We start from the raw sequence: 13,584 nt of genomic DNA on the forward strand, positions 1-13,584 counted from the left end.
GTGATGTAGTGACTTTTTTTAAGCTCTTCAATCTGGCTTCCACTTCAGGTGCAACCATTGACAAAATTATGCCAACCCACACATATTTCCTACCCACATGTTCAATGCCAGCTCCAGCTAATTATTATTCCAGACAATAAATCTGAAAAGTCTTTCAGCTTTTTATGCTTCTAAATAAGGAGACTGGTAATGGTAATTAAGAACAGATTTCTCTTTTACATGTCAGCTTTTCCACTCTTATGCATTAGATTTTCCCATCCTTCACTTTTCTCCTTTCCCTGCCATTCATTTCTCTCCCAAAATTCTTTACTATTTTCATTACACTCCCCTTTTTCATTGATGTTTGTTTCATCTTTCACTGTTTTTAATTTATTTCCTCCACCTCTGTTTCTCTTACCCTTTTTTTCCTTCTTTTTTTTTCTCTCCTTTTTGCCTCCCCCAACCCCCGCTGACGGTCAATTTTCCTTGAAGAAGTCGATGTACGGCTGCCACCTCCGATCAAACCCCTGTGTGCGAACACCTTAAGGTGTACTTAATTTTCTCTAGCCTAAGAAACCCTGCCATGTCGCTGACCCAAACCCTCAACTTTGGAGGCTCCGAGTCCCTACATCCCAGCAAAATCCATCTCCGGGCCACCAGGGAGACCTTTTGTTACATTAATGGCACTATACAAAGAGTTAACTTGGCCCGGGATTATCTGTTGCGAGTCTGCCCCACTACCGTTGCTAGCGAGGGCGGAGAATTTGGCACTCAGCCGAATCTTCCATTCTCTGCAGCATGACTGGTGAATCCCAGCCCTTGAGTTTTTTAAAAAAGAGACACCAATAGGCCTACATTTGCGACAAGACTGTCCGTTGCCACATTTTACTGATGGGCCTGGCACTGAGAATCTCTGTGGCAAGCCAGTTAAAATCACCTGAGATTCCAAATAATGTGACCGGCAAGGCCTGGGAGAAGTGGGGTGGGACAGGCAAATGGTGTGAAACGCTGGGTTCTACGGAGGCCTGGGAGTGTTGTTCTAAATGGAGTTTCATGTCGTCCAGACTGAGAAGATGCAAACCTGAATGCCCGGCTTTAAAAAGCAAAAGCAGCCTGATAGTTCCAATGTTTTTAAAGCCAGCATTTCAGGTCAGTTTCACACAGTTGCTGCGCTGTTGCTTTTGACCTTCAGGCAACTTCCTGGTTCCAATGTTTTTTCTTTGAAAACCTACCAGAAAACGATGAATTGCCTGATGGTTGGCAGTATTTCCTATCCGTTGCTACTATCAGAAGAATGTTTTCAGTTAAATATCAGCTTGGAAGGGCGGCACAGTAGTGCAGTGGTTAGTACTGCTGCCTCAAGGACCCGAGTTCGATCCTGGCCCCAAGTCACTGCCTGTGTGGAGTTTGCACATTCTCCCCGTCTGCGTCGGTCTCGCCCTCACAACCCAAAGATGTGCAGAATAAGGTGGATTGGCCATGTTAAATTGCCCTTTAATTGGCATTTTTTAAAAATCAGCCTGGAAAATAGCAAGTTAAATCCCTGTAATAATTGTAGACCCAATTGGTTGCCCAGGAGGAAGTGTATGGATGGTGGGGGTGTTGAGATGGTGGTGGGCGTTGATGGCATGGGCATTGGTGGGGTTGAGTGAGGGAATGAGGGTGGGGGTGTGTGTTTGATTGGGGATTGGTGAGGGTGTGAGGGAGTTGTGGGCTGGTGGGACCCTAGGGCTTGGGGATTAGGTGCGTGGTGGGGGTGTGGTGGAGGGCTGAAGAGGTATTGGGAATGAGGGGCTGGTGAATCAATAAACTCTTTTGCACTGCACATGATTCTCAAGAGTCTTTTCCATTGACTTCAGCCTTGTCCTTTTGTCTATTTACTCATTATCCCACTCTAGGTGCTTTAATGAATTTTATGAGATATTGAAATATCCTAAAGTTGTGTCGCACAAGAGATATTCAAAATGTCCTGCAGTGAGAGCAGCAATGAGCAGAGTTTTCAGAGTTGCTGATCAAGAAAACACAACTACAATGAACCATTCAGTCTTTGTCCTCTGGCCTCAAACTGTATTACACAGAGACACCTCAGGGCTTCAACGCTTCTCGCTGACAGTTAAGATCATTGTTGTTCAATCATTCTACTTTGTTCCTCTGAAGTCTGTTGCTCTTTTTACCGTGTGAGATTACTGATAAAATAGATTTTAATTAACCCCCTCATAGAAATAATTATATCGAGCAATACCCCGCACCCAGGCAGGAGAAATTCTTCCACAGGATAGAAGTGATGTTGTACAATTTATCTGGGTCACAAGTATTGACTCTTTCCCCCAAATATGAATTTATTATCACCATGTCCATATGGTGAAACGTACAGGACATGTTAATGAGACTGACGCAGTCATCAAAATCAGTGCTATTGTCTGCAGTGTTATAAATAACAAATGGGATAGTCTCCTGTCAAATGAACAATATTGTACGATGCTGTTTACTCTCTGGTTTGTTCAATAGTCGTAGTGGGATCACCTCTAGGACATACATAAACTAACACTGAATTATATCATTGCTGCTCTTAATATTAATAACCCTTGCTGCATATTTTTCAGATTATACTTGTAAGCAGATGCCATCAATGGGTGTCATCATTTTACTCGGACCTTTCTGTGAGTGCTTAGGGAATTGATTGGTGAATCTTGATGGGAAAAAAATATCATGCATGATTGAGGAGGAGGGTTAAACGTAGGAGGTGGGGTGGTTGGGGGGGGGGGGGGGCAGTGGAATAAAGGGTCTGGAAACAGGAGAAACACCTGGACATATGATCTCCCCCTGGCCCTGGTGACCGGACTCATTAATTATTTGAGGCCACCCTGTGCCCCAAGCCTGCTAGTGGTGGGCAGCCTGATGTTCCTGAAATTCAGCAGCTAAAATGATGGCAAACATGAATGTATCAAGAATACAGCAGGCAGCATCTGACGGCCATTTTAACATTTTAATCACCCAGGATTAGCATCCTATAGTTTTTGGGCAATTAGCCCAAACACAACATTTTTAATGGATGTAACATTAAGGTTCTGGTCATCAACGATCTCTACAGAAACTCCAGGACTATGTAAATCTTGAATTTGACATTAGAACATAGAACAGTACAGCACAGAACAGGCCCTTCTGCCCTCGATGTTGTGCCGAGCCTTGTCCGAAACCAAGATCTAGCTATCCCACTCCCTGTCATTCTGGTGTGCTCCATGTGCCTATCCAATAACCGCTTGAAAGTTCCTAAAGTGTCCGACTCCACTATCGCAGCAGGCAGTCCATTATTTGAAGCAGCGGAAGGGACACCACTGCAGGAAGAGTGAAACCCAATTTTAGAAGTGCTGTAACAAAGAGCCAGGACAAGCAAGATGAACCAAATGGTCCCCCTCCACCGCCTCTTAAGAAATGGTCACTGGACACAGTCAGCACAATTCCTCGGTGACTTGTCAGAGGCCCCACTGGAGTGGTGACTATTGAGGGCCCAAACTTACCAGGAATATTAAACCAGGACAGGCACCTCATAATTCTACAAGGAGGTTCTACAAATACATTGTAAATAATCACGGCACATTACAATTGTAATGGTGCAATGACAATTATAAACAAGGGAACTAAATACCAAGTTGAGTATCTAATTTCTGTTATAGAAGTTTTAGAAATTTATGTGAAGAATACTTTTGATTTTTGATCCAAGAGTGTGAATAGAAGAACTTGACTGAACTAAGGGTTTAGAACTGAATAATTAGCACCACAGTCAAATAGGGCAACTTTCCCAGACTTGCTGATGATCTGACATTTGCATACTTCCACCCTGCTGGATCTGCTTCATAACAGCGAGATTTAGAAACCTATTTCTGCAGCTATTGCTGTGTGTATTTTTAAGTGTTGAGTAAACACAATATTTAGCACCAGGCAGTTTATATTTTTAAGTTTCTCTCATAAACTGTAAAAGTTGCTTTGTTGGCAATGACAACCAGTGTTTAAAAGTGATCTTGGTTTGTTGCGATTTAAAGTGTTTTTATTGTCCTCCAAAATGTATAATTACCTTGACAACAAGCAGTGGAACTGTCATGTTTTGTGCCGAATAACACTTTATGCATTGGTTTGCCTCAGATTTTCAAGGTCGAACAAAGTCACAAATGTAATACAGAGGCGTAACACTCGGATAGGTTTACCTTCCTACACAAAGCCTCAACAGATTAATTAACTTGGCAATGAATTGTTGATTACATTCCTGATTTACGCTGTACATTGAAACCCAGGAAACAAGTTCCCTGACTAGAATATAATTATAATACAACCAATCGGAGTCCTCTAAAAGTGTTTATAATGTACTGCAAGTGCTCCCCAGGTTGGGGCTCGAGAACAGGAAGGAAGGCCAAAACAAAAAAAAAATAGAAGAAAACGGGTCCAGGGAATTTACCTTTCAAAGCAAATGTGGCAGAAACCCAACGTAAAAGCAAAACATGGTGGATGATGGAAATCTGAATTAAAAACAGGAAGTGCTGGAAGCACCCAGTAGGTCAGACAGCACCTGTTGGAGAGAGAAACAGAGTTAACAGGCTGAATAATATAATCGTGTGCCCACGGTGAAGAAGTGATTTATGCGCACTTCCTTCAATTTAAAATACATTATTTGGTGCCTAAGATAAGCACCCCTCTACATGGATACCCCTCAAACACAGATAGGTAATTGTTTGTTTACTGAGCCCCTCGTGTTCAGTCAACAAGCATATCCCTGATGTTCAGTCACTTCTTCTCCTTTGAATTCTCCATACCGACATGGATTGAAGGGTTGGTTAACAGAGAGAAAACTGGCCATTCTCACGTTGGCAGGCTATGCCTAATGGGGTACCGCAAGGGGCCCCATCTGTTCATAGATTATATGAATAGTCTGGAAATCGGACCAAATATAATACTTCAAAGTTTGTGGATGGCACAAAGCTAAACGGGAATGTGTGTTGTGAGGAAGATGCAAAGCGGCTTTAAGGGAATTTGGATAGATTTAGTGAGTGTGCGGGGAGTCGGAGAATCCCGCCCCTTGTTTCAATTGTATAGAACCTTGGTTCGACGACACCGAGAGTACTGTGTGCAGTTTTGGTCCCTTGCCTTAGGAAGGATATTATTGCCATAGAGGGAGTGCAATGTAGGTTCACCAACCTTGTTCTTGGAATGGTGGGGCTGTCCTATGGCGAGAGGCTGGGGAAACTGGGCCTGTATTCTCTAGAGTTTCAAAGAATGAGAGGCGATCTCACTGAAACCTACAAAATACTTAAAGGGGATAAATAGGGTAGATTCAGATAAGATGTTTCCCCTGCCTGGAGCATCTCGAACCAGGGAACACATTTCAAAATAAGGGGGAAGCCACTTAGGACCGAGATTAGGAGAATTTATTTTATTAGGCGTGTTGTGAATCTTTGGAATTCTCTACCCCAGAGGGCTGTGGAAACTGAAAGCAGAGATTGACAGATTTCTAAATACCGATGATATAAAGGGATGTGGGAATAGTGAGGGAGGACATTGAAGTGGATGATCTGCCATGATTGTATTAAATGACTCAAGTTTGAGTTCAATAATTGCAGATCAAGTGCTCCATTTTTGTAATACAGCACTTGCTGATAATGATTCGGTGTGTCATTTTCCCAGACTCAATTTTTATTTATTTTATTGTCACATTACCAAAACTTTTGCCTTGCACTATCATCCTTTTTTTTGTCATTTAATCACTTCTACTTTTCTTTCTTTCTCATCCTCACCCCCAAGCCTTTTCCTACGTGATTAAGACTTAACATTTCTAACTTTTTCCAGTTTTGATGATAGGTCACTAACCAGTATCACCAATTCTGTTCTCTCTCCACAAATGCTACCATACTACCAGACGTGCCGTGTGATCCAATCTCTTGTCTCCAGAATGTAGGAGGCAGCTACAACATAACATTATAAAATGTCACACAGCAAATGTCACACTGATTATCGTATCGTCAGGGATCTTCACAGTTTGCAGCGGAGGTTTCCAAACTTCTTTTTGTGAAATTCATCCTCTGCTGAAAGTGCATGCCTATATTCTCTAGACCTGCCACGGATCTCCCTTCTTCAATCATGCCAACTTTTACAATTTATCAACATACATTTTCTACTGATTAAGAAACCATCAATGAATGTTAAAACCTGGATGCAAGACTGCAAATCAAATCATTTCCTAAAGTTTGTAAAAAAAAATTAGAGTACCCAATTCTTTTTTTCTTCCAATTAAGGGGCTATTTAGCGTGGCCAATCCGCCTACCCTGCTCAGTTACTAAAGATTATCAGGAATAGAGACATGAATAAATTACTTTTCAACTCTTCAGCCAGAAATATTAAAATTACCAATGAGCGCCCATTCATTTGCCATCAATTAGTTTCATTAGATATCTGACTCAAGCCAGACCAGTCGGGAAATTACATTAGTAGAGAAGACATGGGGAGGAATTCCCCAGGTCTTCCCACGGACGGGATCTTCCCAAGGGCAGCAAGGACAAGAAGTGTAAATTGCCATTGACTTCGGCGGGACTGGAAGGTCCGACCTTCGCTGCGGGAAAATCCTGCTGCAGGTGGTGGGGGGGGGGGGGTTGAGGAGACTGGAGAATTCTGCCCTTTGTCTGTAGTGTAACTCACTCGGTGTCACCAAGGCCCAGCAGAGTGAAGCTCAAATGGTTCCTTAATGCCATTTCAACCCTCGTTCATTTATCAGCTTGTAATAGGGTCCACAACAGATTATTTTGTTTGCTTCCTGTATGCATCAGAGACTTGGGCAACGTACAGACGACACCTTAGACATCATCAGCGATGTGCCCGTAAAATCCTGCAAATTCAATGGCAGGATAGATGGTCCAATATCTATGTGGTGAATGTATTATACCAATAATCCACCAGTGTATTTGTATCTGTGCTGTTGCCCTTGTATTTGTATCTGTGCTATGCTGTTGCCCTTGTGGGCTTCTCCTATGTGCCATTGTATGGCATTATCCATAGGGGAACATGTTGGGGCATGTATGGGCTCCGCCCATGGCTCCTCCCCTTGATTGGAGGTATAAAGAGCAGTCAACCTGTAGGCGGTTCTCAGTATTGGTTCAGTCGCAGGCAGGCACTGTTCTAAGTTGATTAAAGCCACGGTTTACTTCTACTCATGTCTCGAGTGAATTGATGGTCGCATCAATCAGTAACCTCTCTTAGGCCAACATCCACAGTATTAAGTCACTGGTTATTGTTAATCAACTACGTTGGGTGGGCCACATCATCCGCATGCCTGGCACAAGACTTCCAAAACAAGGGACGGGATTCTCCATTAGCCGACCCCGAAATCAGGAAAGACGATTGGACGGAGAATCGGTTCCGACGCCGAAATCGCGGCAGGTGTCGATTTGACACCAAATTGCAATGCTCCAGCACCTCAACAGCGGCGCAAAGCATTCCAGAACACATGTATAGTAGACACTGTTTGCATATCATCAGTGGGCTCAACCCGGTATTCTTCGGGACCTCCCTGATTCCCCATCTCCAATGGGCTGAGTTCCCGATGGCATGGTTCACTTGTGCTTTTAAAAATCGTGAAACCAGCGTGACAACTGCTGAGGGAGAGAGAGGGCATACGGAAGGTGTGCAACATCGCCATAGTTTACTGACAATTATGCCTCTGGCCGGGGGCTTTTGTTAGGGCTGGGGGCGTAGTGGGGGATGGTCAGGTGGTGGGCTGTGGGGTTGGGGTGGACAGGCTGGAACACCATTGCTGCAGCCGGCAAGGCAGTCATGCAGCTGCGCATATTGCTAACAGCCCACTTTGAACATGGTGCCACAGGACATATAGGTGTCCCCCCAGGGCGCCCCCCCCCCCCCCCCCAACCCACCCCGGGTGCCCTCTGGCCCCAGCTGGCCCATCAGCTATATGGGCACGCTTCAGTGCAGCCAGTGCCATCTTGTTGGCTGGGATGGTGTGTGTGGGGAGTGTAATGTTTATGTGCGGCTGCAGCTTGTCAGCCTCCCGCGTGTCAATCACGGACGCAGTGAGTCCCACACCATTTTTCATTGGAATCGATTATGCTCCACGTGGCGTTGGTGCTGGCCCCTCAAACAGTAGCTGAATCGTTCCAGGCTTTTCTGTCGTAAAAGTCCACGGATTCCGCGTTGGCTTCAACACTTCGTCTCAGAAACAGAGAATCCCACCCAAGCTCTCTACTCTGAACTTTGTCACAGCAAGCAATTACCAGGAGGGCAGAGGGACCATTTCAGGGGCATCCTCAAAGCCCCCCTGACAAAATGCAGCATCCTCACAGGTATGTGGGAATTTCTTGCTCGAGGCAGCTCAACCAGAGAAGAACCATCTGCGAAGGTGCCAACCATTTTGAACGTCGCTAACAGACTCAGGTGGAGGTCAAGCACAAACAGCAGATGGAGTGTTGCAGAATCCCACCCACCCACCTCATTACACACTACACCCCACCTGTGGCAGAGTGTGTTGATCCAGCATTGGACAGTTTAGCAGTTTAGTCACCTCAGAAGCACAATGGCATTGCTATCTCTGAAAATGGTTACCATTGACCAGAAGCTGAACTAGGCCACCCATTTAAATTCTGTGGCTACAAGAGCAGGTCAGAGGCCAGGAACTCTGCAGCAAGTAGCTCAGTTGTTGACTCCCAGAGCCTGTCCATCATCTACAGGCACATGTCAGATGTGTACCATCTACAGGGTGCAGTGCAGCAACTCACCAAGGATCTTGTAATAACTCCCCCAAGGCCCACGGGGATTCTCTGATTGATCTCTCCATGGGGCTCGTGGAATATGAGCTTCCCCGCTAGTGGGCAGAGGCCCGCCCAACTGGGGCTCATATGAACCCAGTGTAAAGCCTGCCCAGTCAGGGACCACACTTTTTTATCATCATCGACCACAAGCCACTGTACAGAGGACCACATCCCCCCCCCCCCCCCCCCCCCCAAGTCCTATGTCCTGAAACAGCGGGAACTGAGCATCAAAGACGGCATCCTCATGTGGGATAAGGTGTGGTCATCCCATAGCCAGGCCAAGTATTGCCCCTGTCGAACTTGCACAGTGGTCACCCAGGGGCTTCAAAATCAAAGGTGTTGGTACGAAGCTATGCCTAGTGGCCAGGGATTGATGGTGACATCGAGTGGGTCGTAAAAGATGCCCGGTGTGTCACAAGCACCAGAAACTCCCTCCTTTGGCCTCTTTTCACCCCTGGGAATGGCCAGGGCATCCCTGGGTATGGCTACATGTGGATTTCACTGGGCCTTTCATGGGGTCCATGTTTCTAATCATTGTGGATGCCTACACTCAGTGGCTCAAAGTACATAGGATGGTCTCCACCACATTGAAAGCCACTGTTGAAAAGTTAAGTTGCCAGTTTAGCACCCACTGAATTTCTGAGGTGCTGGTCACCGATAACATTCATGAGTGAGGAGTGCTTCACATTCTCAGGTATGAATGGGATCAGTTACATCCGAACTGTCCCATACCACCTGCCATCAAATGGCTTGGCCGAATGGGCAGTACAAACATTCAAGAGGGACATGAGGGAGCAAACCATGGATTCCCTGGGCATGCAACTGGCGAGATCCCTTTTTCACTATAGGACTATGCCGCATGTCACAACAGGGGTAGCACCAGTGGAGCTACTGATGGGTCAGTGCCTCAGAACCCGATTAAGCCTGACCTTCCCAAACTTGGGCAGGAAAGTGGAGCTGCAGCAAGACTCGCAGCGAAAGTATCATGACCACAGGACACCAGGGAGGAACTTTCAAAAGGAGGCCGCTGTTCACATCCGCAACTTCAGACATGGTGCTCTCTGCTCCCAAGGATAATGTTGGAGAAAAGAGGGCCCATATCTTACAAGTTCAAGACCCAAGGGAAGACCATACGCAAACACGTTGACCACATGACGAGTGTCCGCCTCAGATGACGCCCAGTCAGTGACGCCGGTACCTCCACCTCCCCGGGAGCCACTCCTTAGACAAGACATTCAACCTGCCATGGCCCAAAATGGATCAAGATGATGACGACTCCGGCTCGGAGATGGGCACCGAAGGATCCGCACCGACAGATAACACCCATGAAGCCTATGGTGTACTCTGATTGATCTCCCCATGGCACTCATGGAATATCAGCTTTCCTGATGGTGGGCGGAGGCCCGCTCAGCTGGGGCTCATAAGACCGAGTATAAAGGCCGACCCAGACAGAGACCGGCATGTTGGTTGTCCCAACGGGACTGTGCTGTGTAAATAGTTTGCTGCCATGGGCAAACTTTATGTGACCATGATTAAAACTTACATTCATCTTACCGCTTGGCTTCCTGGGTCTTAATAGATCCTGAGCCAGCACCTTCCAAATCCATGACCTCCTACCATCTAGAAGGACAAGGGCAGCAGACACATGGGAACACCACCACCTGGAGTTTATCCTCCAAGTCCCTCACCATCCTGACTTGGAAATATATCGCCGTTCCTTCACTGTCACTGGGTCAAAATCCTGGAATTCCCTCCCCAATAGCATTGTGGGTGTATCTACACCACATCAAGTTCAGCAGTTCGAGAAGGCTTTTCATCACCAACTTCTCAAGGGCAATTAGGGATGGACAATAGATGCTGGTCTAGCCAATGACACCCACATCCTGTAAAGGAATATTTTTTAAAAACCCAGAGAGGAAGAAAGTCATCCTCGGTCCCAAGGGACTGCCGAAGAAGAAGATGTGGTCTAATATGCAGAATCATGGTGATTACTTGCTGTCTTCAATATTTTGTTTAGTTCTGATAATAGTGGTGAATGACACTGGTTACATGAGTTTATCATTTTCATTATTTATACTTGTGCTTTGTGAATTGGCTAAGCAATGATGTCTTTCAATGACAATCGACCAGGTATTGCATTAATCTGATGGGAGAAACCTGCCAAATCCCTTGACAAATTTGTGGTATAATTGTTTTATATGTTCTTTACTATTGGGTCTCCACTCAGTGTTATTGGTATCTTGTGTGACAGCATTTTATTACCTACTCTAACTGACGGAATCTAGTTTGGGATTCTCGTGACCCAGTTCCATGTTTGACTCCATGCTCAGAAATGTCTAATTTAGCACACATATCCATGATTTCTGCAGGGCACCTTCACAGTTGTCCTAATATATATTTATTCGTGCATGCGCACATTGCTGAACTACATTGGTGGCACAAGTTGTTATGGCAACGAGGGGGCTGACTCTAGAGATGAGTGTGTGCCAAATCCGCAGCCTGCAGATTCATTCCAGCTTGAAACCTGTCCTTGGGGCGGTAATGTTCCTTCATGCGAGAATAACTTTGTTGCTTATAATTCATAAAGTTTACATCATTCTAAAAAATGCTGCACACATGATAGAGTTACTTGACATTAAAAACCCAAAGTAAATGAATTATTTTCTGTCACAATAGTAGCTGCTGTATGCAGGCACCTGGTGCAGGCTGCCTAGATTTGCAGCGTGCCTATCACCAGGAATGTATGAAGAGTGAGTAAGTGCAGCCATTACTGGCCAATGTGGGCATGTAAATATCCATCAGTGTATTTTTGAAGTAGTCTAGATGGAAAAATAAAAACACAATGTAATTTTACAATAAATACAGTGGAATTTGTTCATTAAAATAATTGATGGTTCATTTGAATGGAAACAATTTATATTTGATAGAACAGTAAATATTTCATATGGGCTTTTACCATAAACCTCTATCTTTATGAAATAAATTGTCCCTGCTTTTAAAGCCACAAACTATTGAGTATGAGCTACAGTAGTAATGCACCCAATGAAAGGAGCACCTCCTTCGTGTAAAATGGTTGGCAAAGCCATTTTTGTTTGGAAAGAGAATAAGCTCAGGAGAGTCAAGTGTCCTTTGTGATTTACCTACAAGTGGCGCAAGATATCTATTAACTCAATTTATTTCATTATGTTAATGTTTCATCTGCTGGTGAACAAGCAAGAGGTTTTGCAAACACATTTTCTTGAAACTTGCTTTTATTTCAAACATTGGGTTTTGGAGAATTGGAAAGTGCATTAAACTAACAGAGCGCTGAAGAATACCTGTGGCATTACAGTGACCTATACTAGGAATCAGAATGTCATGCAGCTTGGCTAAAAATACTTATACGTGACTCTTTGCTCGAGTCATTAAGAAGTTGTTTAAAGTCCTCTTTAATCAATTGTATACCAACAGTCATGTGGCTGATATGTTTTTGCTCAGGAATACATTCCCTTGCACTGAAAGACTTTTCGTGCAAACAGCCAATCGAACACCAGTGAGAGATGCCGGCTTCCACCAATTACTTTATTTAGACTTTGACATGGATTTAAATTCTTTTAAGCAAGATAACTCTAACAATTATGCCAAAATGTCTTCATTAATTGATTGCATGTAAACTTAGCATTTAATACTCTTGCATAGTTTTTCTTGAAAACAAAACTATCTGATTTTGCTTTGGAACTGAATTATATTTTTCAGTACAAAATTTGATTGTAACTTTCAGCAACTAAGATTTTACACAAGGGTAGAACGAAAATAAACAGGCTAGAATTTGTGGACAAGGCATTTTTTGGTAATTAATACCAATATATTAACCTAGGCCAGTAAAACCGTACTGATAGAAATGATAATGAATAATAGTCTTGTTATTTATTATATTTTCATATATCACATCCCTGAGTTTTTTCATGACAGTTTTCTTCCGTCCCATGCAGTCCCGAAGGCATTTGAAGCCTTGTTGGGAAATGTTTCCATGGGTACTGTCCACCTCTGCTGCGCCACCAGTATCCATGTGTAGCTTTTAATAATGATTGCTGGCAGGCTATTTAGCTACAGGGGGCAACACAACGATCCAGTACTGCCATCACCTTATCCCAACAGACATGTTTCCAGCAGGGGTTTCCTGTTGATGGTTACAAGCAGCAACAAGGCTGGTATTACTTTCTCTAATACATGGTTACAGAGGCAAATTGTAGCCTGCTTAAATCAGCTATTCAGCATAAACTAGTGATTTGAAGATGGAATCTTCCTGTTCCATCAGCTTGCTGAATCACAGGGTAGGCTGCGACTTCCAGTTTTAATGCTAACTATTTTTTGCTTTTTGATGCAAATATTACTCTTGTCCTAGGTTTGCTTACAATCAAAAAAATAACATAATGGAATCATGATGCCAAATCCAGGAAGCCGTTTAACATTAACCGCTTCAATTCTGTTCCACAGGTTATTTCTGTAAAGCCAGGGCAGCACGGTGGCGCAGTGGGTTAGCCCTGCAGCCTCACGGTGCCAAGGTCCCAGGTTCGATCCTGGGTCTGGGTAACTGTCCGTGAGGAGTTTGCACATTCTCCCCGTGTTTGCATGGGTCTCACCCCCACAACCCAAAGATGTGCAGGCTAGGTGGATTGGCCACACTAAATTGCCCCTTAATTGGAAACAATTAATTGGGTACAGTAAATTTATTTTTAAAAACCTCTTCTCTATAAAGCCTTCAACTCCATGCTTTTGTTCTCAATGTGTGGGTTTAAAGGCAACTGTCCCCAGGACTCTGCCG

At 44.3% G+C, this 13,584-nt stretch overlaps 1 protein-coding gene across 1 annotated transcript in view; it reads right to left on the minus strand.

Annotated features, from left to right (window-relative positions):
* Positions 1 to 2,951: 2,951 nt before the first annotated feature.
* LOC119953367 overlaps positions 2,952 to 13,584 on the minus strand; it is a 37,290-nt gene continuing 26,657 nt past the window's right edge. The window contains exons 3-4 of the mRNA XM_038777564.1: positions 4,430 to 4,540; positions 2,952 to 3,314 (exon numbers count right to left, since the gene is read on the minus strand). Of these exons, the coding sequence (XP_038633492.1) occupies positions 3,065 to 3,314; positions 4,430 to 4,540 (361 nt within the window). The 3' untranslated portion in view covers positions 2,952 to 3,064. The remainder of the gene's footprint in view (positions 3,315 to 4,429; positions 4,541 to 13,584) is intronic.

This window comes from Scyliorhinus canicula, chromosome 2 (assembly GCF_902713615.1).
Source record: "Scyliorhinus canicula chromosome 2, sScyCan1.1, whole genome shotgun sequence".
Lineage (NCBI taxonomy): Eukaryota > Metazoa > Chordata > Chondrichthyes > Carcharhiniformes > Scyliorhinidae > Scyliorhinus > Scyliorhinus canicula.